The sequence below is a fragment of the Molothrus ater genome, chromosome 3, assembly GCF_012460135.2.
Source record: "Molothrus ater isolate BHLD 08-10-18 breed brown headed cowbird chromosome 3, BPBGC_Mater_1.1, whole genome shotgun sequence".
Lineage (NCBI taxonomy): Eukaryota > Metazoa > Chordata > Aves > Passeriformes > Icteridae > Molothrus > Molothrus ater.
In genome coordinates, this window is record NC_050480.2 from 25554711 (window position 1) to 25577146 (window position 22436).

Here is a 22436-nt window from a genome sequence, read left to right on the forward strand (position 1 = left end):
GAGATCTAAAGGAAATAAAAGGCTGTAGTTTTCTGAATTTAATCCACGTGACTAATTCTTTATCTGAATTTTTTTCATGTAGGAAACAATAACAAACCATAAAATTTCATATACAATACATGCTTGCTCTGTAAGTAGCCTAAGGAACATTTGAGCCCCATTGTCACTTAGCCCTTTTGGGGAGATCTGTGGCAAAAAAGATTAGGTTTGGAAAGCAGTTCTTCATTTGAGGACTAAAAAACTGAGTAATACTTTTATAGGCTTCATATTGTTCTAGGGAAAAGCCATTGTGCTAAAATACAAATTTTTTACTGAAGGCATACTTAATTTTATAGATGCAGGTGGGTCTGAAGTATCATTTCCTAGATTATATAACAAAATGGATTTCTGCTAATAAGTTAAATGCAAAGCTGTTCAATTAAAGATAAATATTTCTAATTATTGTGTTCCCTTCGGAATAAAAAAATCAGTCAATAAAGAACAAAGTATTTCTTCCCCAAGGCATGTGCTCATTCCTTCTTTACAAATGACCTTCTTGTTTATTTTTCTTGTGAAATGTTAGTATATGTACTTTAAATCTCTTTTCTTTAGTTGTTTTATCTATATGGCTTAATTAGGTCATATTTAAAGTTCGTTGTAGCTTATAAAGATCTACCACTGCCCTTATAGAGAATACATAATACACAGAAGAGAAATATCAAGGCAGAAGGAATAATGTTGGAAAATATGGATGGAACATACCTAGTCAGGTTTTTAATAAATGAGTTACAGAACTAGGAGGAATATTACTGTATTTTCCTAAGCTAAACAACTAGAAGAGAGGGCTTTTTGTAAAAAGAGTAAGTCATGCTTCTAGAACAGTTTTACCATTGCTTTTAACTAAAAAATATGTGCAAGGCTTTATATGATTTGGCACAGCATATTGTAAAACATGAAAACTGGGTGTCATCAAAGTCATTGAGAAGCAGATTACTTGCTTTTGAGAAGTACTAACTTTTCTTCTGGAAATGCAGAGATTTGTTAAAATAATTTGGTCTAAACATAGGAATATAGAGTAAAAATGGGAAATCTTGGTTAGATGTAGTAGATGGCAGGCATAATCTCAAATCATTTATAAATTTACCAAGCAGCAAACACACACAAAAAACCTCCCCAGATCTTTTGTCTTGGTAGCTTCTATTAGAAAGCACTTCTAAAATCTTTTTTACTCAATGTGAAAAATGAGTGTGTTCTAGTTGGCAGGCTCTGTGTATTCATCACCTGTTTACATCTACTGGCACCTCTGAAAGATAGTTGGAGGTAGGTTTATCCCTCAATTGCTTCTCCTATTTATTTATAGAAGCAACAATATACCCATGTCTCTGGTTTTGGTAAGTCCTGTGTGATCTGAGAACTGGTAGTTCACTGTATCTAAAACTGGGTAGATTTACTGCTTTTTTTTTAGTTTGGGCTTTTTTTTCAGATGATGAAGTTTTGAAAGGTTTAAGTGCAAGGAAAACAACAGACTCTAAACATATTATTCTCAGATCACTAGAAGTTCTGCATTTCATCAACAGACAAATTGTTCGTAAACATTAGGTTTTACCTCATTTTTCCTTTTTAAAAACTTTGACCTATCATCAACATGTTTGGAAAGGCATACAGAGGAGTGATGCTTTCTTTTTGTTCATAACTGGTTGTATTTTTTCCTAAATGTATTTCAAAAAATCTATGTGATACAACTGTATTGTTTATAATACTAAAAACTAGGAGACACTATATTATACACTGATTATAATGTGAATTTCAAACATGAATGGGATAAATTATGTTGAATATTGACTTGGGTAAAAAATAGGAGTTTGTTCCTATACATCACAAACATTTTTCAGATTTCAAGAAGAACCTAACTACAACAATTTTCAATTTAAAATAAAATGTTCCCTTTAAAATTGTTAAAAAGCTATTTCAAGTAACAAGAAAGTTATAATTTTAATGCTGTAATTTCTCTCTACTACACACTTCAGGAATAATGATCTCTATATATATGTACAGAAATGAAAGTCTATATACACATATATGCATACAAAAGGCATATTTTTGAAATTTGTGAGTGATGACTTTTGAGTTTATACCCTTTGCTAATTTCATGTAATATGTGCTTTAATCAAATGAAAATTTCTTTACTTGCACAAAAATGGATGTATGTTCAACATTTCTGAATACAGCCAAGAAACTTCCAGGTGACCCTTGAAGAGGAATCACTTTATGATTTGCCTTTGTATTGTACAACATTCCTAGTGACTGTGTGTTGTACTTCAATGTCCAGACCTCCAAGGCAGTACACCTCTGTTTTTATTGCTGCCATGTTTCTTCAAAGCATTCACTATTTATTCACATGTGGCATTTCTCTGTTCATTGTTTGAACAAAAATAGCTCAATTTGATGAGTGTCAGATGTAGAGTAGTTATTTCCTTACTAAGTTTAAAACCAAATCTGTTTCTAACAATAGAAACTGTTTTCTATAATTCATTAATTGATGCAGCATGCACTAATCTGTTTTCTGGAAATTGTAAGAGGATTTTTCACTTAAAGACAGAAGGAGAAAGTGCAGGTTAAAGTACCATCTGTTCTTCTGTACCTGTGTTCTTTAGTCAACATGCATCTATGTTTTGTATAATTAAGACTGTAAAATAAAAACCAGCATAGATTATGACAGGACATCTCTGAATTCTTACTGAATTTGCACCTATCCAATGTGGGTGACAAGAACAATTCCTTACAAGAGGTGTGTTGAACTGGGGCATTATTTCAACTTACCTTATTTAGGACATGATAGAAAATTAAGCTTAAACATATATCACATGCCAAATGTTATCAATAACATGATGGCCCTCCGTGTTTCTCCTGGGAAGTCAACTTTATGTCAGCTGATCCTTTACAGACTGTAGTTCATTTGAGCAATGTCTCACCTAACAGCTAATAAAAAACATGATCCAGTGATGCTGGCAATTTGCTGAGGTGTATACAGAAAGAAGTTGGTGGGGCAGAGGTCTGGTTCAACAGATCTTTCTTTTTTTCAAATGGAATTCTTTATAAAGTCAGAGTTGGTTGTCAGTATTCAGGATGCTGCCACAGCTGAGAGTTCTGTGTCTGACATTTGCCTCTGATTGTGGATATGGCTGCTGTTACCTGCCACATCCATCCTCAGGTTAAGGATTTTTCTTTTTATTTTTATTTGAGGATCTTAAGCTATCAATGCATGGTCTGAAATGGCCTTCATAGTCTTTGGGTACAGAGGATTTAGCACAGCATTTTATTCTTGATGAGTTTAAAGCATGACTTGATTTAAACCATTAGCTATTCAACCAGGCTTGTATTTCCCCCTTCTCAGTAATGCTGTGATCACTGTTGAGAAATTTGTCATTCACTTAAGAAGAAGGTTTGAGGTTACATTTTGTTTGTGAAGAAAAATTCTTCCCTTAGAAATTGTTCCAATCTTTTGCCCAGAATGTTTGATAGCCTTCAGAGTATTCTATGGTAGTCATTTCTTCTGTTTAATTCACAGGCTTATAAACAAGCAAAACAGTCAGAGTATAGATGTAAATCTAATTTTTCAGGAAAACCCATCTGGTGATTATTTATACAAAAGGCAAAACCCATGTTTTTAACGTTTTGTTATTGTTACAGTAGACCCTGCAAAACAAACCTATATAAACTCTAAATAATAGGAAAATCAGGACTCACTCAGTAATTATTATGCAGCACCACAATTATTGAAACGCTGGCAAATTTAATTTTAACAGATGTGCTCATGTTTGGTAACCATTATATTTGATCATGTTTGGTAGCCATGATATTTGATTGGTGATTTGCACCAATCCAATGTGGGTGACAAGAACACAAGAGGTGTGTTGAACTGGGGCATTCACCATGTTGAACTGCTGAATAACATGGATTGCTTTTTATTAACAGGAGTCTCCTAAAAGAAACTGAAAAACCCTGTAGAAATTTTGCAAATAAAATCTCACATTTAGTTGTTGCCAGGAAGCTGACTGACATAGCCATATTGTGAGACCACACAAGGATTCTTAGCACACCTTCTTGAAACCTTCAATAGTTAACTATTGAAGAGGCAAAACCAGCCTTTGTTCTTCCCTTTATAATCTTGGAATGATCTTTCACTTGGTAGTATTCTCTCAGCTTATTTGACTCCTGGCTTTATGTTCATCTTAGCAACAGATTTATTCCAATCATATTCTTTGTCCCAGTATCTACATGAACACATTATTCTGTTCCTGGTCCTGTGCAACAGTGTGTGTTCCTGACAAGAGGTGCACTGTGCAGGGTCAGTGCACAGCTGTGGAAGGTGCCTTCAGTGCACTGGGTTCTCCAGGACTCCAGTGGTTGTGTAGAAGAGCAGCAGAACACTCAGAGATCATGAGATGATGCTGGAGATCCCAGCTGTTTGCAGCTTTAAGCCAAGTTGGAGCTGGTTGCACTGCAGTGGCAGCTGGGTGAACTTGGCAAGCAACATTTTCAGGTTTTAATTGCATTTACTAAATCTGTCACATTGCTGATACTGCCTTACAGATGAAATGTCCTTAACTTATGGAACATGAATTGCCAGTTGCTGCCATGCATTTCCAAATTGCCTGTGAAAGTGAATTTCACAATATAAATATCTGAAGTTTTCTGTCATAATATTATAACTTCTGTCACAATATTAATAGTTTTCTGTCCTAATATTAAGTCAGAACATTATAGAGTATTAGTTCATTATTAGTACCTGCACTTCCACTATGTTTAGCACAGTGCCTTTAGTCCAGTGAAATGTTAGCTGACCATATATTCAGAAATAACCACAATTTCTGAATCCCAACTCACTAAAAAATAAATGTCTGAAAAATGATATTAAAGTGAGTCTTGGGAACCAAACTTCTGTTTAAATGTAAAACTAAAAAGACAGATGGAAAGCAACCTTACAAGTCAAAATTCCAAAAATGAAACTCAAAGTTAAAATCTTAACATGAGGTCATTTAAATATGAAATTAAATATGCGACCAGAGAGGAACAAAGAAGGCTTATCTCCCTGTCCATCTGGCAAATGAATGACTGGGAAGATCATATCCTTAGAACTGTTCTTGCAAAACAACTCACTGGAGACCTGACCATAACCATGTGGATTGTGAAATGTTTGTTGCTCTTGTATCAGTGGTGTGTTGTGGTATTATTATAATGTAGACTTTGGGGTTTTGTATTGTATGAGAAAGTACTGGAAGGTGAGTCATAGTTGCTTTTTTTTTTTCTGTTAGTTTTCTGTTTTTTTTCTGAAAACTCATTTTCTCCATTTTTAGTTATTGATTGATAGAAAATGATGATTCTGTCCTTGTATGGATATTGTGCTAAAGGTTTCATGTGACTAGCAGCATAACTGGGAAGAGAAAAAAAGAGATGGAGAGTGAAAAAGAAACTGAAAGATGCCAGAAGTTGAGTACAAACAAGACAGGATGAAACTGATTATTTTAAAACCATGCAGTAAGTGAAGAAGGAATAAATGGGTTCCATTTGCATTACTTGCATCAGATGCTTTTCTTAGAACAATTTTCAAGCTGAATACTGAGTATGGCAATATTAATTATTTGATGAACTGAGGTCTTATCTAGATATTTCCTGAGAACCACTAAGCCCTTAAGTCATGGAATACCTTATGAATTTTCAAGTGTTACTTCAAACCAGGGCTTACTTTATAAAAAAAAGTCAGCAAAGTCAGACTAAAGGGCTGTAACGAAATGTAACAAAATGTAAACAAAGTATATCATTCTGGCCTGTTCTGTATTGTTTGGAAAAGCCTTCAAAATAAATCCTGTAAAATGCAGAGGTTTTCCAAGGCCCTGGGCAAAGATTGAGCCCAGGATTCATCAGGCATTGCTGTAAAGTAAGAGATCAGGGTCTTCTCCTCTCAGAGGTGACCTGCACTTCTCCATGGACACTGCTCTGTCTTCATCCACTCTGCTGTGGAGCACCTGAGGCCACCTGTCCCCTCTGCCACATCCTGCCTTCTTTCATGCAACAGTGGAGAAGTCTGGGACAGTCCTTGTAGTGTATTTCTCCAAAACACTAAATTTGTCAGCATCAGAAGAATTAGCAGCCAAGTTCCCTCTACTCTTGCCTCTTTTGGAAGAACATGAGGAAAGTTTCAGGACTATTGTCAAAGGAATTTCTGCTCTTGGTAGCAGGGGAGAAAAAGCAGTGTGTCATATGGCAGCCAGAGAATTAATTATGAAAAAAGGTGTATATATTTTTTTCTGTTGAAGAATATTGACAATGTTTTAATACAGTCACGATGGTGAATTCTTTTCTCAGTCTGACACACACAGTTTATCCTTTTATTTTTATGTTCCTGCCCACCACGTGTCCCTTCCTTTTTCAAAACAGACCATGAAAATATATTTTTCTGATGAGAGGCAGAAGATATGGCCATTTAACTGTATGTTTTTATACATCTACAGATGCAGCAGCTTGAGAAGCAAGTTCTAGATGCTGATCGTCAAGCAGAGAGAGCGTTTCAGCAGGTATAAATGGAATAAATATCTCCACTAGCTGTGTGCATGTGGTACTTTAATGAGGTGAAATTCAAAAAATTGCTTGATTTTTAAGTACTTCTAAAAATGGAGAAGAAGACAGTTTCCTTTAAAGTCTATTGATTTGTCTTAACAGAGAGTTTTAACACCTTTCTTTGCTCACTATTCAATTCATTTCAATAAAGTCAAAGCTAACATCACAAACCAAAAGTAGATACATGGAATGAGCTTCTTCATTGGTGCATCATGAATTTTTGATACATGGTGAATGTGGAAACAAAGGGGAGAGGAAACAATGGTCTGTTTTAGAAGATCTGTAAGAAAATAAAATCAGGCTACCCAATACAGCATCTAAATAAAACTGTTCTGTGTTTGTTCCTCTTGTAGAAGTTACATCGTTTAAAGAATGGGATCATAGCTAAATATTTAACTGAAGTTGCCTTTTGATTCCAAGTGGCAGACTTAAGCTACTGTAGACATTTTATGAACATACCTCTGGCATCCCTGAAACATTCCTCATATCTTGCTGTGAGACAGATAGAAACTGAAAATTATAAGACTAGAATGTTCATGTACTAATTTGGAGTTAGAAAACATTCCTGACTACAAGCCAAGTATTTTTAAGCAATTATTTAGAATGCTACCGATAATTTCCTGGGGTTTTTTATAGTCTGCAATTGTTTATTTATTAAAACATTGTTTACAGCTCCCTGTAGATAAATTGCATTCTTCCCATACTGGTGTTTCTAAAAGCTTCTGTGTTACAAGACTAGAAGCCTCTCACAGATACTAACAAAACCTGTGTAAGATCTTTCAGTGCTTTGCCAGTCCTGTTGGTATTACATGAATAGGAAGATGTAAGGAACTGTGTGGTTTCTTCTCAAATAGGCTTCAAAACTTTGCAGGGTTGTCTTGACTCTTAAGTGCAGAGGCAATTTTAAGTTTATTTCGTGATTAAATTACTAGCTTTGACTTGGAGTGTTATGTTCCTTAAACTTTTATATTTGACTTTCCAAATAGGTGCAGATCATGGAAGAGAAATTAAAAGCAGCAAATGTTCAAACAAGTGAATCAGAAACCAGGTTGTATAAGAGATGTCAAGATCTGGAGATCCTGATACAAGATAAAAATGATATAATACAAAAATTGGAGCAACAACTTGAAGAACAGGTTAGGAATAATTGTGTTAAAAAAGAGAAACATCAATCCCCTTTTTAATTATACAAAATTAGAATAAAAATTTAGATCAATGGAGGACAGAAAAGTTTACCATTATTTCTGTTGTTTGATTAAAGAGGTTCCCATTGGAAGTATATAATTTGAATAATGTTTATTCCTTTTCAAATTAAGCTCTGGCTTCCATTGAAAGAACATGTGACCTTTAAGAGGGGAAAGATGATATTCCTCTTCACTGTCCCCCCTGAAGAGCTTTCATTCTCACTAGAGGAAAAAGGAATACCAGCCTTTGTGAAGACTCTATTCCTCATTTTTTAAAAATCACTATCCATTACCCAGGAGCCTGAATTACTTCAAGCAATCTTAGGATTTGTGTCTGAAGATACTACTCAGGCAGATGATATTACTCAGTGAAAAATATGCTTATGTCAATTTTTTCCAGAAGCAAATAAGACTGCAAGAAGCAAAAATCATAGAAGAAAAAGCAGCTAAAATAAAAGAATGGGTGACAGTCAAGCTTCATGAGGTATATATAACTCTTGCTACAATACTTACACAGGAAATATAATGGTGTGACTGGATATTCCTTAGACCTTTTGGCTGTTAAAGGCCTGCTGCCTTGGAAACATTGCTTCCCAGTTTCATTGATTTTCTAGTTATTTGCTGGAAAGAGGAGATTGAAAACAACAGCACAGAGAGCAGAGTGTCCATGTCACCTAAATTCTGATGTCTGATTTGGTCAGCCAGTATGATCTGGGTCCTCTTTCTGGAGAAAGGACCCAGCACTGGTCTCTGAAATGTCAACTTCTCCACTAGCTGAGAGAGCTTAGCTGGCAAACTCAGCTTATTCAAGCAGATGCCTGAAGTGTGAATAATCTCCAGAAAGCCGACCAAGCCTGCTGGGGCCTGGCAGAAAAAAGGCCTTGATCATTTTTTATTTCACAATGCCCACACTGCTCTTAGTCATGAATAGTTTCAGGGACACCAGCTCTAGTTTCAAGAGACCAGTTGTCTCCCTTTTTCTCTGCTGTGGTAAGATAACCATGTCTCTGCCCTGCCTAAAGCTGTCAGCTTTGGGGTGCAGCTGTGCTTTCTCCTCCCTGGATGTAGAATTCAAAGTTGGCTGTACAAGTTAAAATCTTACTCTCTTGTAGTTAACTGGAAGTTATACTCAAGTCAAAAAACAGTTAAGTTATTGTTTTTGAAGTAAGAAACTAGAAGGTTATTACATAAAACATTTACTTTTCATCTCTGAGGGCTAAAGTAAATTATTTAGAATTAATTTAATAAAAATGCCATTAAATTTAGCTAAAATTACCAGGGAAAAGTTTGGACAAAATCAAGTATGACTCAAAGTATTTACTTGCTCTTTATGGAAAATCTCAAGCCAGTTTCACAGATGTGACTAAGTGTCACTCAGTGGGAAGTGGAATTACTGGCTCCCTTCTTTGTGGCAAGGGATACTCAGATTCAAATCTGTTTGCCTAATCTGGGGCAGGAGTTTGAACTAGCATCTTTTACCTCCCACTGGGGGGCTACAGCAATGGGTTGTTGGTTTTTTTATTTCCTGTACAAACACTTTTGTTTGGTATAAAGTTTGTTGGCACCTGTTTTGGTTTTTTTTCATTTTTGCTGTGGGATAGTAAGGAGGCATTAGGACTAGCATTCCTACTGATTCCTCTGCTCACTCTTGGTTTTGCCAAGTGGCACAGGAGTTTGTAATTCTAGCCTTCCGCTTTTATTAAAAATGCCAATGCAGTTTTCTTTTTCCTCTTATTTATTAAGGATTTTTAAAGCAGTCATGGGTTTGCTTGGTTGGGGGAATGATTTTGGCAGAATTGAGAAAATAATCATTGCAGGGAATTTAGTTGTTCAGAATAAAGAACAACTCTAAATAAAAGAACAACTCTAAATGAAAGAACTAATTTAAATACCTAGAGTAGTATTTAGAGTAGCAGAGAGGAGATTATTTGAACTAGCTCTATCCTTAGATAAGAAGAAATTCAGAGAAAACATAAAAGATGTAATGACTTTAAGATTTGTTTCACCAATGGATGAGATTACATTTATCTGCTTTTAGTTAGAGGTGGAAAATCAGAACCTTCGCTTGATCAACCAAAAGCAAACCAAAGAGATGAAAACAGTACAATCTAAACTGCAAGGTAAATGTACAAATCTTCTGAAAACTTCTCTCTCTATGGCATATTTCTTTTTATTCCCTATTAATGTGTGCATCTACATGATTGAAAATATTCTGTGAAATCACAAAGATCTCAGAGAGTATGAAGTGACATCAGAGTGACTGCACATGAAGGTGTTAGGAAGGAATCATTTGGTTTTATGCTGAAAAGACACAAAGACAAGGCACAGCTGGTATTAGTGGGGTGAATGAGTACCTCTGTTACTTAAGAGGTTCTGCTTACTTAAGAGTAGTAAGATCACTTACTTAAGAAATCTTAAGAGTAGTAAGATTTTACTGGATTTAGGACAGATCTTTGCTTTCACATCTTTACAGCATAGGTGGTCATAAAACTGTTAAAGAACACATGAATGTCAATCTGCATTTGCTTTTTCCAGCAAATGGTCAGCTGGGAATCAGAACTCCAATCAGATATTTTTAGTTACTACCTTAGACTACAGTGATCCACAATCTTAATTCAGACCCAGTATCACCAAGTTTGTTTCCAAATGGGTATAATAAATTTAAAACTCATGAAGTGTAAATAAAAAAGAGAGGAATATCCCCTCCAAGAAGCATTAATATAAGATCAAAGTTGAATTTTATTCACCACCATGTTGCCTGTTCACCAACTTAAGCGTGTCTGAAGGTTCCCTTGTCCTCTCCACCTTTGGTTGATCTGACAATTTACTATCATATGAAAATTTTGTTAATTTGCTACCTACCCCTCATTTCTTGGTAATGTATCTTACATATACATGTAAATACACAGATATTTAAAAATGTGTGTAGAGGAGTGTGTACACACATAATATGCATAATATATGAGAATAGAGAAACTTACAAATTCATATACAATATAAAGTTTTTAAACTAAAATGCACTTTTCTGTTAATGAAGAAACCAGATAGTTTTGGTCCTTTGCTATCTTTTGATAAGTAGCAACATACTTCTTCCATACACTTCTAGTCATTCTCTTCTGAGAGATCTATTTCAAGGCTTTTTGAGACAAAAACTTTGGTAGTTCGCAACACACAGTTACTGATATGCCCAGAAATATTAAGAAATTTATTACCGTTTGCAGTTTCCATGCTGGTGAAAGGCTATAAATTATGAACACGTGGTACTGTTTTAAACAGTTTTACAGGTAGGGTAAGGGCCTTTTGTTCCTGGATCCGCCACAGGGATTTTTATGAACAGGGATGGACTGATTTCATGTTTGAGGCAGTTCATCAATTTCTGCTTTCACTTTTTCTTGAAGTCCTCCTCCATATAGACCTTCTAAACTTGGTAACTTAATCTTCTGTATTTCCTATGAAATTGTTAAAAGATTTTTTCTTTCTATTATTATATCAATCTTTAAGAACTAGAAACATTACTCTGGGTTTCTCCTGCTACAGGGAGATGTCAAGTAGCTTTTTTTTTCCTATAATACATTCTTATCTTTTTTTTTTTTTCTAAATTTTAGTTACCTTTAAAGAAAAAAACTTTGCACTGTAAAGAGAAGAGTTGCATAGCTTGTTGTATCTCCCTAACACAAGACTTCTGAATTACTATTCTTCAGAAGCTACTGGTAAGAAATCTGTTACTTCAACACAAAAGCCTGGAGAGTGTCAGCGACTAAGCAGTTTGACTTTTGGATGCTTTTCAAATAGAGCAAGAAGTCCTCAACCATCTCCTAAGCTTGAAGAAATAAGCAAGGCTTCATCTAAGGAGTCAGACTACCCTGAGGGCAAAAACATGCCAGGTACCTTGTCATCAACACTGCTATTTTTATTCTGACACAAGCGGGAAACTAAAATCAACAACTCTGTCAGTGCATCCAAATCAGCTTGTTCAAATTGCATACCAGCACTGTCTCCCTCTTCATTGCTACTCTTCTATTACTAGGAAAAAATCATCCTGTTGAGCACTAGAATCTCTGTAATACCACTAATACATTATCTGGCAGCATGCAGAGGCTCCTGGGTGCTTTGGCTGCAAAGTAAAGATGTGGTTGTGACCTTTGTGTTTGCTCTGGTCCTTTGCTCAAATCCCTTGTACTGTTTATGACTTCAGTATTTTCTCCACAGTTAATCATGGTATCCAAAATGGCAAGCTGAGGTCTTTTGAAAACTGGAAACTGAAAGAGATCCTATGAATATTTTGTGTATTTATACACAAAAAAAAAAAAATTACAGCAAGTTCATTATGAAGGTGGCTATGTATTATACTTTCTATTTTTACATAGGAGGGAATTGAAGTAAGAGTGATTTTTTTCAAGAGAAAGGATAAGACATAGAACTTTAGGCTTGCCTAGATGGAAACAGATAATTTTGGGGACTTCATTACTTTAATGTGTGTGAAATTAAAATCTTTGTCTTATTCAGTCCACTTTAACTTCACACAGGTATTTAACACAGATTTTTCCAAGTGTCTGTGTGGAAAAACCCTAGTTCTTGCATCCAGTTTAAGTTGGGAACATGCAAGCCTCACTAACATGTAGCAAGCTCTCGCTCTCTCTTGTAAAACCAGGTAAAAGCAAAGAGCAGGAACAAAGCTATTTTTAACACAGCGTCTTTCCTGAAGTACTTTCCATGAGACTCTTGTGTATTTTAAGCATTCACCATTGGGAATACAATAATAGCTTCCAGAATAAATTTCTGTGTATAAACACTGTAGAAATGCTCAGAATACTTGATTTGTTAATGAAAATCCTTTCTGACAAGCTTTATTAAACTTTAACTTTCCTTAGATTTAACAAAGCAGCTAAATTTGTATGCCCTCTTAAGTAGTTGGCTTTTTGTTAGTTTTATTTGTTTGTTTGTTTTCACACATACATGGCTTTAAAATATGCCTCCAGTCTGCTTATCTTTATATTTATTGACATTTTTAGTTCAGGTAGAACTTTGAGTAATGTTTATTACAGTTTTTTGGCAAACTTAATTTGCATTCAGTCACATTAAAATTTATGATATTTTTCTTAATGTTTATTATTTACAGTATTAAAAACCATAAATGTTCTCATGCATTTGAAATTATTACCTACTTACTACTTGCAGGCATGATGACAAAACCATTTATCAGCCAGGTTTGCTAAAGTAATTTTCTCATGGTCATTATATTCCTCCTCCAGAGAAGGATATCCTGGAAACTACCTTTGCTGGTCCTGTACACGAGACAAATAAAGGTCAGAAGTCATTGCAACAAAGTTCCTCTGGTTCAGAGCAGAACAAAAATGTGAGAACAAGCTGCTCATCCAAAGACATAGACAGTGACATGTCAAAGAACTCATGCACTACTGGGAGTGACTGGAGCTCAGATGAGGATGGAGGAGACAATAAAGGACTGAAATCCAGGTGTGCATCAACTCTTTCAAGCCACACATCTGAAGAGAATGCAAGGTACAGTAGAGTGGGAAGTGAAATGTATTTGACAGCATCTGATGACAGTAGTTCTCTCTTTGAAGAAGAGAGTTTTGATGTTAAGAGGACTCAGCAAAAGAAGCTATACTCATGGCAGCAAGGGTCCCAAAGAAAAGGCCTGAACAATCCGAGTGGAAAGTGCAACTCTGACTTCACAAGGAAAAAGAAAGACCAAGACAGTTCTTCAGATGAACTGAATAAGAAATTTCAATCACAGAGGCTTCATTATTCATCCTCATCCAGTGAGGCAAATACCCCAAGTCCAATTTTAACTCCTTCTCTGACACTCAAACACCCAATTCTAGCAACTTCTGGAGGTTCTCAATACACAACTCCATCAGATTTTCCCTCAAATTTGCCACATCCAGAGTTACGGACTCCTAATGTCTTTAGTCTAAATTCAGTGTTAGCAAAGAAACACCTAAGCCAGCCCCAGCTGAGTTCTGACAGAATGTTTGGAAGGAACAGAAATGCCATAAGCATGATCCGTCCGTGGAGACCTCAGGAAACAGACATAGATCTGGTGGATGGAGAAGATGCTGATATTTTAGAGAAAATGGAGATTAGCTGTGATGAAGGAGTGTTTACCTATGACACCACTGAAGCGCAAAATGCTGAAGCCCAGGAACTTTGTGACATGACAAAAAAGGGTGCTAGCAACAAACCTCCAACGCCTCCATTGCATCGATTTCCTTCCTGGGTAAGTGTGCTTATAGGGATTTTTCCTGCTGGCAAAACTAACTTATTTTCATTACTCTCTTCTGTGATTTTTTTGCCTCTATTTTAATTACTTTCTGTGTATTGACAAGACAGGGCATTTACCTTCATCAAAACTACAAGCTCAGAATCTAGTTTTATTTTCAGCACAGTACTCCTGCCACTGAAAAACATAGTCTCTATTCTATAGACAAACACAGGTTTTTTCATGTGACATGTAAGTTATGTATGTCTTCTTGAGTGTATCCAAGGATGTAACGCTTATGACTGCATTTATTTATTTATCTGAACACTAACACAGCCCTAGAATGGTGCCCTTGCTGTAACCACTGTACCACTCACAATCTAGACAATTAAGTTGACAGCAGACAACTACAAATTACAGAAGTAATTGATCACATTTCCAAGTAAAATTTTATAGTCAGGACATTAAAATAGATATTAATGTCTTACACAAAATCCAAAATTAACTGTGTTAAAATGCACTAATTCTGCAGTTTCAGTGTCAGAGATTTCTTAATTAATAATTTATTAAATATATTTATTAATTATTATTCAGAAATAATACTTTATGTTACAACTTCTCTATATTTTAGTGAACGTTTTGCATTATACGTTTTGTTATTGTAGCCTTTTAACACAAATAGTCAAAAAGTTGTCTTCTAATGGCATTTCTCTGCTCCTAACACACAATCTTCCATTAAAAAACATTCTTACTAAAGCTTCTTTGGCACCTGATAATAGTATTTTTAAGAGTAAGTTACTTACATTGTATGAAAAATGTCGAGAAAGGCTATGGCTATCAGTGTACAGCACAGAAAAGGATGCATTTTTTCAGCTGCTATTGACAATGTCATTTTAGGAACAATTTTATCACATAGTTGCACTAACACAAAGACTAGGAGGCTAAACAGAACAAAAGTAATTGTTGTATTTTAATTATCTACTATCAAATCCATTCTGCTTGTATAGGAAAGTAGAATTTATGCTGTAGCCAAATCTGGTTTAAGGATGTCTGAAGCTTTCACCATGGAATCTCTTAATAAAAGTAAGTGGTTTAGCTGTTCATTGTCTCATCGACAAAAGTTCTCTTCTTATGGTAATTTGTGAGCAAGGACCTTTAAAATATTTTTAGAAAGGTTTAGTTAGCAGCTGTTTAAAGCCTAGAAGATTATTGATTATCTTCTGGTACCTCACATCTTGACTTTGTACTGAATTTGTACTTTGTTAACTCCAGTTTACCTTGCATTTCACTACTTTGAAGAATCTATGCCAGGTACCAATTTTAAAAAGGCTAGTAGTGTTCGTGACTGCAATTTTATTTATATCTTTAAAAGCATTGTAAATTTCAAAAAGCTATAAATCTCACATCCAAAATAGTTCAAGAGTTAGTTTGCTTTTTATAGCAGTTATACAATGCAAAAAAAAATTTTTGTTAATTAGGTGGTGAATTAGGAAGGCAATTTATAAATTTTGTTGCTTTTTTAGATGCTGTTTCACTGACTTCATCTTCCATATCTGGATTATATACTTCTCTGATATATAAGAACATGACCACTCCTGTCTACACCACTTTGAAAGGGGTAACTGTATTACTGTTTAAAGAAAATTTTAAAGTACCATTAGGCTTCACATCCAGGAACTTGCTATTTCACATTTGATACTACCATGCCAAATATGTTGTAAGTTGATGTATAGAGATCAAAGACCCCCAGAAGTAACAGAAATGTCAAATAGCTGGGGGAAAAAAAAATACTGCCTATAAAATGTTACTGGCCTAGGTCAATTCTTCTTAAGTTCCTTGCTGATTTTTTTCCAAAGGCTTGTTAATTATTAAGCAGAACCACATGGCGTTCAATGTCATAATTAAAAGTGTGTGTATGTGTAGAAATGTCTTTGTGTCAGTGCCAAAGCTGTTTCTAGTCACACAGCCAGCAGTCAGTAATCACAGCATTGTTTGTCTTCTGGCAGCCTTTTGTAATTTGGAAAGACCCATGCCTTGAGCTACCTCAGGCTTCTGTTTTAAAGTATGGGTGTGGTTGAGTATGCAGAGGGCAGAGGGAATTGAGTTTCAAGTTAATATTTTTGTGCCAAAACTCACAAATCAGGCAAGAACAGCTCTGAGTACTGTGGAGCCAGCAGAGGCCTGCCACAGTATGAGGGAAATGACTGATACCCTTTATGCAAGGTATCAAAGGATGTTGTGTTCACTTCTGCAGAAAGCAACTCAAATAAGCAGCAGCCCATTTCTAGATGAGTCGTCGGGATCTGAGGAAGAAGACAGCTCTCGGTCCAGCTCAAGGACTTCCGAGTCTGACTCTCGGAGCAGAAGTGGTCCAGGGAGTCCTCGGGCTATGAAACGAGGTGGGCAAAACCATAAGAACAAGTAACTTCTGGGAACTTTGGAAAACCAGGCTGTTTACATGATTTGCTTAGGAATTGATTTCTTCACTAAATAGTATGGACATCTAAAAACTAGGCTCTCAAAGCCCAGATCTGTTACTCAGTCAGGAGAAATGGCTTTATTGCTGTTATTATAAATACCTTTTAAAGGCATTAATCTCATTGTCAAAAGGGAAAAGTGGCTTGTACATTTAAAGCAAAAAGCACCATTCTAGACTCTGTCATGCCAAGGAATTCCTGTGACTTTTAACTGTAGAAAAATAAAAGTTACCTAGAAAAAAAATGGCCATTAGAAAGAAAACACAAATATATTCAAGTTTATAAAACAATTTCATGTGATCAGAAAGCAGGTGGAAAAGTTCCCTTAATAAATTATTTGGTTCTGTCACCTCATGCAATAGAAGACTTCTTTCATTTTTACAGTGATTGTCTTAAGGTCTTGTGCAAAGATTTAGTTAGAACACTTAAATCTGGTAATGTTCTGTGTTTTGTGGAAGACAAATCTCATAGTTCTAGGTGACTGTGTTTTCCATCTGCAAAATAGAAATAATGTGCTTCATAATATTGAAAGATACATCCTTCCTCATTAGGTGATGTTATCAGTGTTATATCTCTGTATTTCTTCACTGTGTAAACTAAGGAAGTCCAAGATCCCAGTGAGGCCAAGTGTTAAGATTCCTCATTAAATATTGCTTTAGAAATGCTAAATAACATTATTTGGCAGTCTCAGTTAGACGTGCAAAAATCCCAGTTACCAGGAGCTCCATTCAGTGACCCTGCAGCAGAGTGACAGAGCCGCTGGTCCCACTCAGCGTTTTCCAGTGGCAGCCACAGCTGGAGTCCAGTCTTGTTTCAGGGATGTAGTTTTGCCACATTAGTGTGAAAAGGGCCCATAGATCCTGCTTCCCAGCAGCTCCATCCTGCTGAGCAGAAACCAGTGCCATGGCTGCAGACATATCTCATGTTATGTGCTTACACAACAGGGAAGCTAAATTGGGTAATTTAAAAGCTGGTTTCACCTACACTTTATATGTGTCTGTAAAATGGAACCATTCCTTTTGTTCATGCATTGTTTCATGTGTGGAAACCTTTCTTAACCACAAAACACATATGTACACGTCTTCATTGAGATCACATTCTTAAAAAATGTAGGCAGTCACACATTTCACCAAAAGCATGATTAGCTCACTGCAATTTGTTATGAAAGATCCATCGTGAGAAGAACCCACTCCCAAGGTCTTGGTGGCTTACCCAAGCAATAAATGAGAAAAGCTTTTTTTAAGAATAAAATTGGCAAATGAGTTGGAAAATTATTGAAACAAATAAAAAAAGGCTTTCATTTCAGTTTTGGAGAGTATAACCTTGCAGAGTGGAACACTAGTCCTTACAAAAGAAGACGTTTACATGCATGAAAATATTTCTGTAATGAATGAGGGAGGAGTTTGAATTTTTATTACTGATCCACTAGAATTGAAAGCAGGGTGCATTTTTTTCAGGATTAAAGCTAATAAACTCTAGACTCCCTCTGAAATATGAAAGTGAAACTTTTAGAAAACCTTGGTATACAAGTCCATACTGATTGCAAAACACAGTCACCTACAGCTTCAACACAAAGCAGATGTTGAGTATGACTTCTTAGTATGCAGGCAGCTGCCTGAGAAATCCAGATGCTATGGTGAGTGAGAGAAAGTGCAGGGGGAAGAAGGTTTAGTTTAATTAAAGATCCTGGGGTTTTTTTCTAGACAATGAATATGATTCATGGCACTAACTCCCTCCTTAAAGAAGCTGTGGTAATGTAGCAGAAAGTGATAATATACAGAAGACATTTTTTTGTTATCCCATTTATAAGGGACTTTAACTTCATCTAATTATGGATAAAATGAGAATTAGCTAATAGTTCAGTGTGCTGATATTCTATAAATATAAATTCTTGGTTCCTGATGGATTTATGTTGATACTTATGTTTGCCTGCAGATTCTATTAAGATGTTCCTTCTGCATGGCTATTCTGATGTCAGTTGTTTCTAATGTAATAAAAAAAAATATATAAAGAACTCTCTTTCTTCTTTTACCACAGGTGCATCTCTGTCTTCTGTGACCTCAGAAAGTGACTATGCTATTCCTCCAGATGCATATTCAGTAGATACAGACTATTCAGAGCCAGAGCAGAAACTTCCTAAGACCTCTTCCTCATCTAGTGATAATGGAAAAAATGTGAGTACTGAAGTTCTGTGAAGAAGTGCACCTGAGCTACTGTGTGTATATTTATGTTCAAAGACTGCTACCAAACCTTTTCATTCAGTCTTGCTGACTCACAGACTGCCTTATGAGTACAGACAGCAAAATATACCAACACTGTTAGCCAAATAAACTGTAATTAGTGAAGGAAAGTGGCAGATAATTCTAAGCTTTCCTATATAATGAAGGAAAAACAGCTCGACAACTCCAGAATACCATTCAAATTACTTGAAATTTCCTTTCTTGGAACCAGGTCTGGTATCAGATTGCATATCTTGGAATGCCCTTCTATTCACCTAACTATTAAAATAATAATTTTAAACTCAGAACAGTTTAAAATTATTATTTGAATAGTTAGGTGAATAGAAGGGCATTCCAAGAAGGAGCTGAAGTCATCAGTAGAAATCTATGTGCAGTAATAAGTTTCTATCCTTTCCTCATACAGGGAAAACATCAGAGAAATCCTAGGCAGAGTAACATGTAAAGACAGGCCAAAGAAACCAAACCATTATGAGGTATTGGTCAGCCTCCAGGAGCTTCTAATGGCTCATGTTAGTAGTTAGTGTCTTAACATACAAGTGCATTGACTACCTGCTGATGAAGATTATTTTAGGCTTTTTTCACAGGGTAAAACTGTGAACTCTATTCTGCAGAGGTACACACTAGAGGTTTGTCTGTGAGGAGGTCAGAATTACAGTGCTTTATATCTGGTTTTCAGGTTAGGACCTGGAGTTGGGAAAAAAGAATACATTTATCTTTTATTTACCTTGCTCCTTGTTTAATATAAACTAGAAAGTAAAATCATCATATTCTTCATTCTTTTGTGTAGTTCAGGGCACTTACTCTCCTTCATGTACTATAACAATAAGTAGGGATATTTATTAGTTATCCCATGTGCATGACATTTGTCTTAATTGATACCTGTAAAAATGTTGTCCTTGGATTAAAAGCTTAATGAAATTATTATTTAGCATGCTTTTAAGTCATTAATATCTCTGTGTCTGTATTTATACCTATTTCTGAGGGGCAGAGGTATATATGTGTATCTAACCACTTTTTATCTAACTTCTAAACAACCAGGAACCTTTGGAAAAATCTGGATATCTGTTAAAAATGGGTGGTAAAGTAAAGACCTGGAAACGACGGTGGTTTGTGCTTAAAGGAGGTGAATTGCTGTATTACAAATCTCCAGTAAGTACATGTAACTTACCTGCTATTTTGTATTAGATTGTTTACTGATTATCTAAGGCTGCTAGAAGGAAAAAAAATGCATGCACTTCTGGTTTCTGAGCTGTTAGGGAGTGATTCAGTACTCACTTCTTCAAGAGGTGTACAAGGTACACAATGTCTAACTAGAAAGTATTTATCAAGATTAATGTTTAAATTAGTCTTATATTAATTTATTGCTGTTTGTTGGTAGCTTTAAAATACTCTTTTTCCATTCTTTCCATACCAGAGTGATGTTATTCGAAAGCCTCAAGGTCAAATTGAGCTAAATGCATCCAGCCACATTGAAAGGGGTGATGGAAAACAAACAATTCAGGTGCCTGCTTTTCTCCTCTGTTGCTGTTTCAGCATTCCCTTCATCCCCAAAGCCAACCCCTTGTTCCAGTCCCTGTTGCACTGGAAGTCCAAGAGTGGACTTGGAATTAAATAATGTGCTTTTCATTTGAAACTAAATAATTGTTTCAATGACAGAAAATAAAAAAAGGCCTACCTGGAGTCTTTTTTTGTATTGCCACAAAGGTTAGATCATCACATATGGGACAGAAATAAAGAGAGCAGTCTTGGGGTCAGCCATTGAGGTAGAGAGAATTCATTTGTCTGAAAGGAGAACTGGGTTTTTTCAACTTGCCATCCTGGAACTTCCCAGATAAAGACTTAGAATGAGATTCTCTGCTCTGTCTGGTCATGGAATGTATCATTACTGAAAAGTACATCAGGGAAGATAAACTCCCTGAAGTTGTGGAGCTACATTGGGTGGTATATGTTACAAATCCCACACTGTGGGGTCAAATATGTCAATTCTTGAAGCTCAAGACTCCTTGTTACTACACAGCTGACCACAGAGAAACGAACATACTACCTGACTGCAGATTCCCCCAACATCTTAGAGGAATGGATCAAAGTACTGCAGAATGTTCTTAAAATACAGGCTGCCAGCCCACTCTTTGTACAGTCTGAAATCAAACCAACCATGAAAGGATTACTTACAAAGGTAGGAAAACACTTCTTCCTCCAGTCTGCTTTTTTCCTACACTGTTTAGGCCAACAGTGGCCTTACTGGGCTTTAAATGAGCATCTCATCTAATGCTCTGATTCTTTTGCCCTTAATAGAGTTACACAGTTTTAATTTTATGTCCAGTGATGTGGATAGGAATTTGAACCAAGATATGCATTCCCAATATCATCAGAGTTCAGAGATGGTGAAAATAGTCGGTAGTTCTCTGTCATGATTATTACTGATGTTCTGTAATTACAGGTGAAACATGGATATTCCAAAAGGGTTTGGTGTACCCTAGTTGGAAAAACTTTGTATTATTTCCGTAATCAAGAAGACAAGGTAGGTCCCTTTCTTGTTTATTCAGAGAATGTAGACTTTAAACAGAAACCTACATCTTTATTAAGGTACAGTTGGCCTTCGTATTATACACAGATTGTCAACTTGGAAGATTCTGTCTAATAGCCAGCAATGCAGACCACATCCACTGGTCTCTTTCTACAGGATGTGATCCACATTATGCATGTTATCCCTAGATGAAGGGGGACACTGGTTTGCCTGGAGTTCAGGTGTCCCTTTCTGACAGGCATCAGAAAAGACCCAGCTGTCATGTAGTTCTGGAAACAAACCCTTTCTTATGTGTCTTGCAGTGGGCAGTGACTGCAAGTTTCAAGAATTTAAATGTTCTTTCTGCCCTCAGTTGACTTCCAAATCCTGTTCTTTGGGATGTCACTGTGTGTACACAGTGCTGTAAGAGCTAGGATGCTTCCTAGACATAACTTTCACCTGTCCCTTTGCTCCCAAGGCATTGTATTTTGTCACCAAGAAACATCTTTTTAATGGAGGCAGGTCAGAAACAGGATTTTGAATAGTCCACTGAGCCATTATAAAAAAAATCAGTAGAAATTCTTGTATTTGTACTTCTGTTTTAAGAAGATAATCACACTGGAGTCAGTAATTCATGGCTTTTGCATAGAGCCAGTTATACCCTTTGTCATCCTTTCCTTTTGTAGCCGTTTAAACCTCAACAAAACCCCATTTCTAGAACTGTATGAATAAGATAGCAGTAACCATCCATCAAATTTTTGCTCTTAAAAACAATGTAAAACAGGGTTTGGGAATCAACTGGCTAAAATATAATCTCAAGCTCATTCTACAGAGACATTAAAATTAATTTACAATTTCTCCTAGGGAAAAAACTCTGTTTTACATATCTTAATTTATACATTTTTACCACTGAATATTTTGGCATTTTAGCATGCTCTTTAGTCAAGAATTTTGCTGGATTCTTGTGAATATTTCCCTCACATCTGGAAGAAGTTGAGCTGCCCTTTTAAAGTAAAATTGAAACGAGTTTGCTAACTTGGAACAGAATGAGAATTCAGCTTTTGTAAGCAGAATATGTATGAAAAGTTTTCCAAAGCTACTTTATTTCTAATGTTCAACAATATGCTAATTAAAATCATGTTTTCTGTAGCTGACTGTGGCTGTACAGAAATAAATTACACAATCTGCAGTGGTTAATACAATAACGGA

The 22436-nt window shown here is 35.9% G+C and overlaps 1 protein-coding gene across 1 annotated transcript in view; it reads left to right on the forward strand.

Moving 5' to 3' along the window:
- Positions 1 to 22436, forward strand: part of PLEKHH2 (pleckstrin homology, MyTH4 and FERM domain containing H2) — a 54192-nt gene that overhangs the window by 12288 nt on the left and 19468 nt on the right. The window contains exons 3-16 of the mRNA XM_036381379.2: positions 6492 to 6554; positions 7584 to 7733; positions 8182 to 8265; positions 9820 to 9901; positions 11483 to 11665; positions 13034 to 14022; positions 15012 to 15087; positions 15528 to 15622; positions 16259 to 16403; positions 18519 to 18655; positions 19760 to 19870; positions 20136 to 20222; positions 20739 to 20897; positions 21162 to 21242. Coding sequence (XP_036237272.2) covers positions 6492 to 6554; positions 7584 to 7733; positions 8182 to 8265; positions 9820 to 9901; positions 11483 to 11665; positions 13034 to 14022; positions 15012 to 15087; positions 15528 to 15622; positions 16259 to 16403; positions 18519 to 18655; positions 19760 to 19870; positions 20136 to 20222; positions 20739 to 20897; positions 21162 to 21242 — 2442 coding nt within the window. The remainder of the gene's footprint in view (positions 1 to 6491; positions 6555 to 7583; positions 7734 to 8181; positions 8266 to 9819; positions 9902 to 11482; positions 11666 to 13033; positions 14023 to 15011; positions 15088 to 15527; positions 15623 to 16258; positions 16404 to 18518; positions 18656 to 19759; positions 19871 to 20135; positions 20223 to 20738; positions 20898 to 21161; positions 21243 to 22436) is intronic.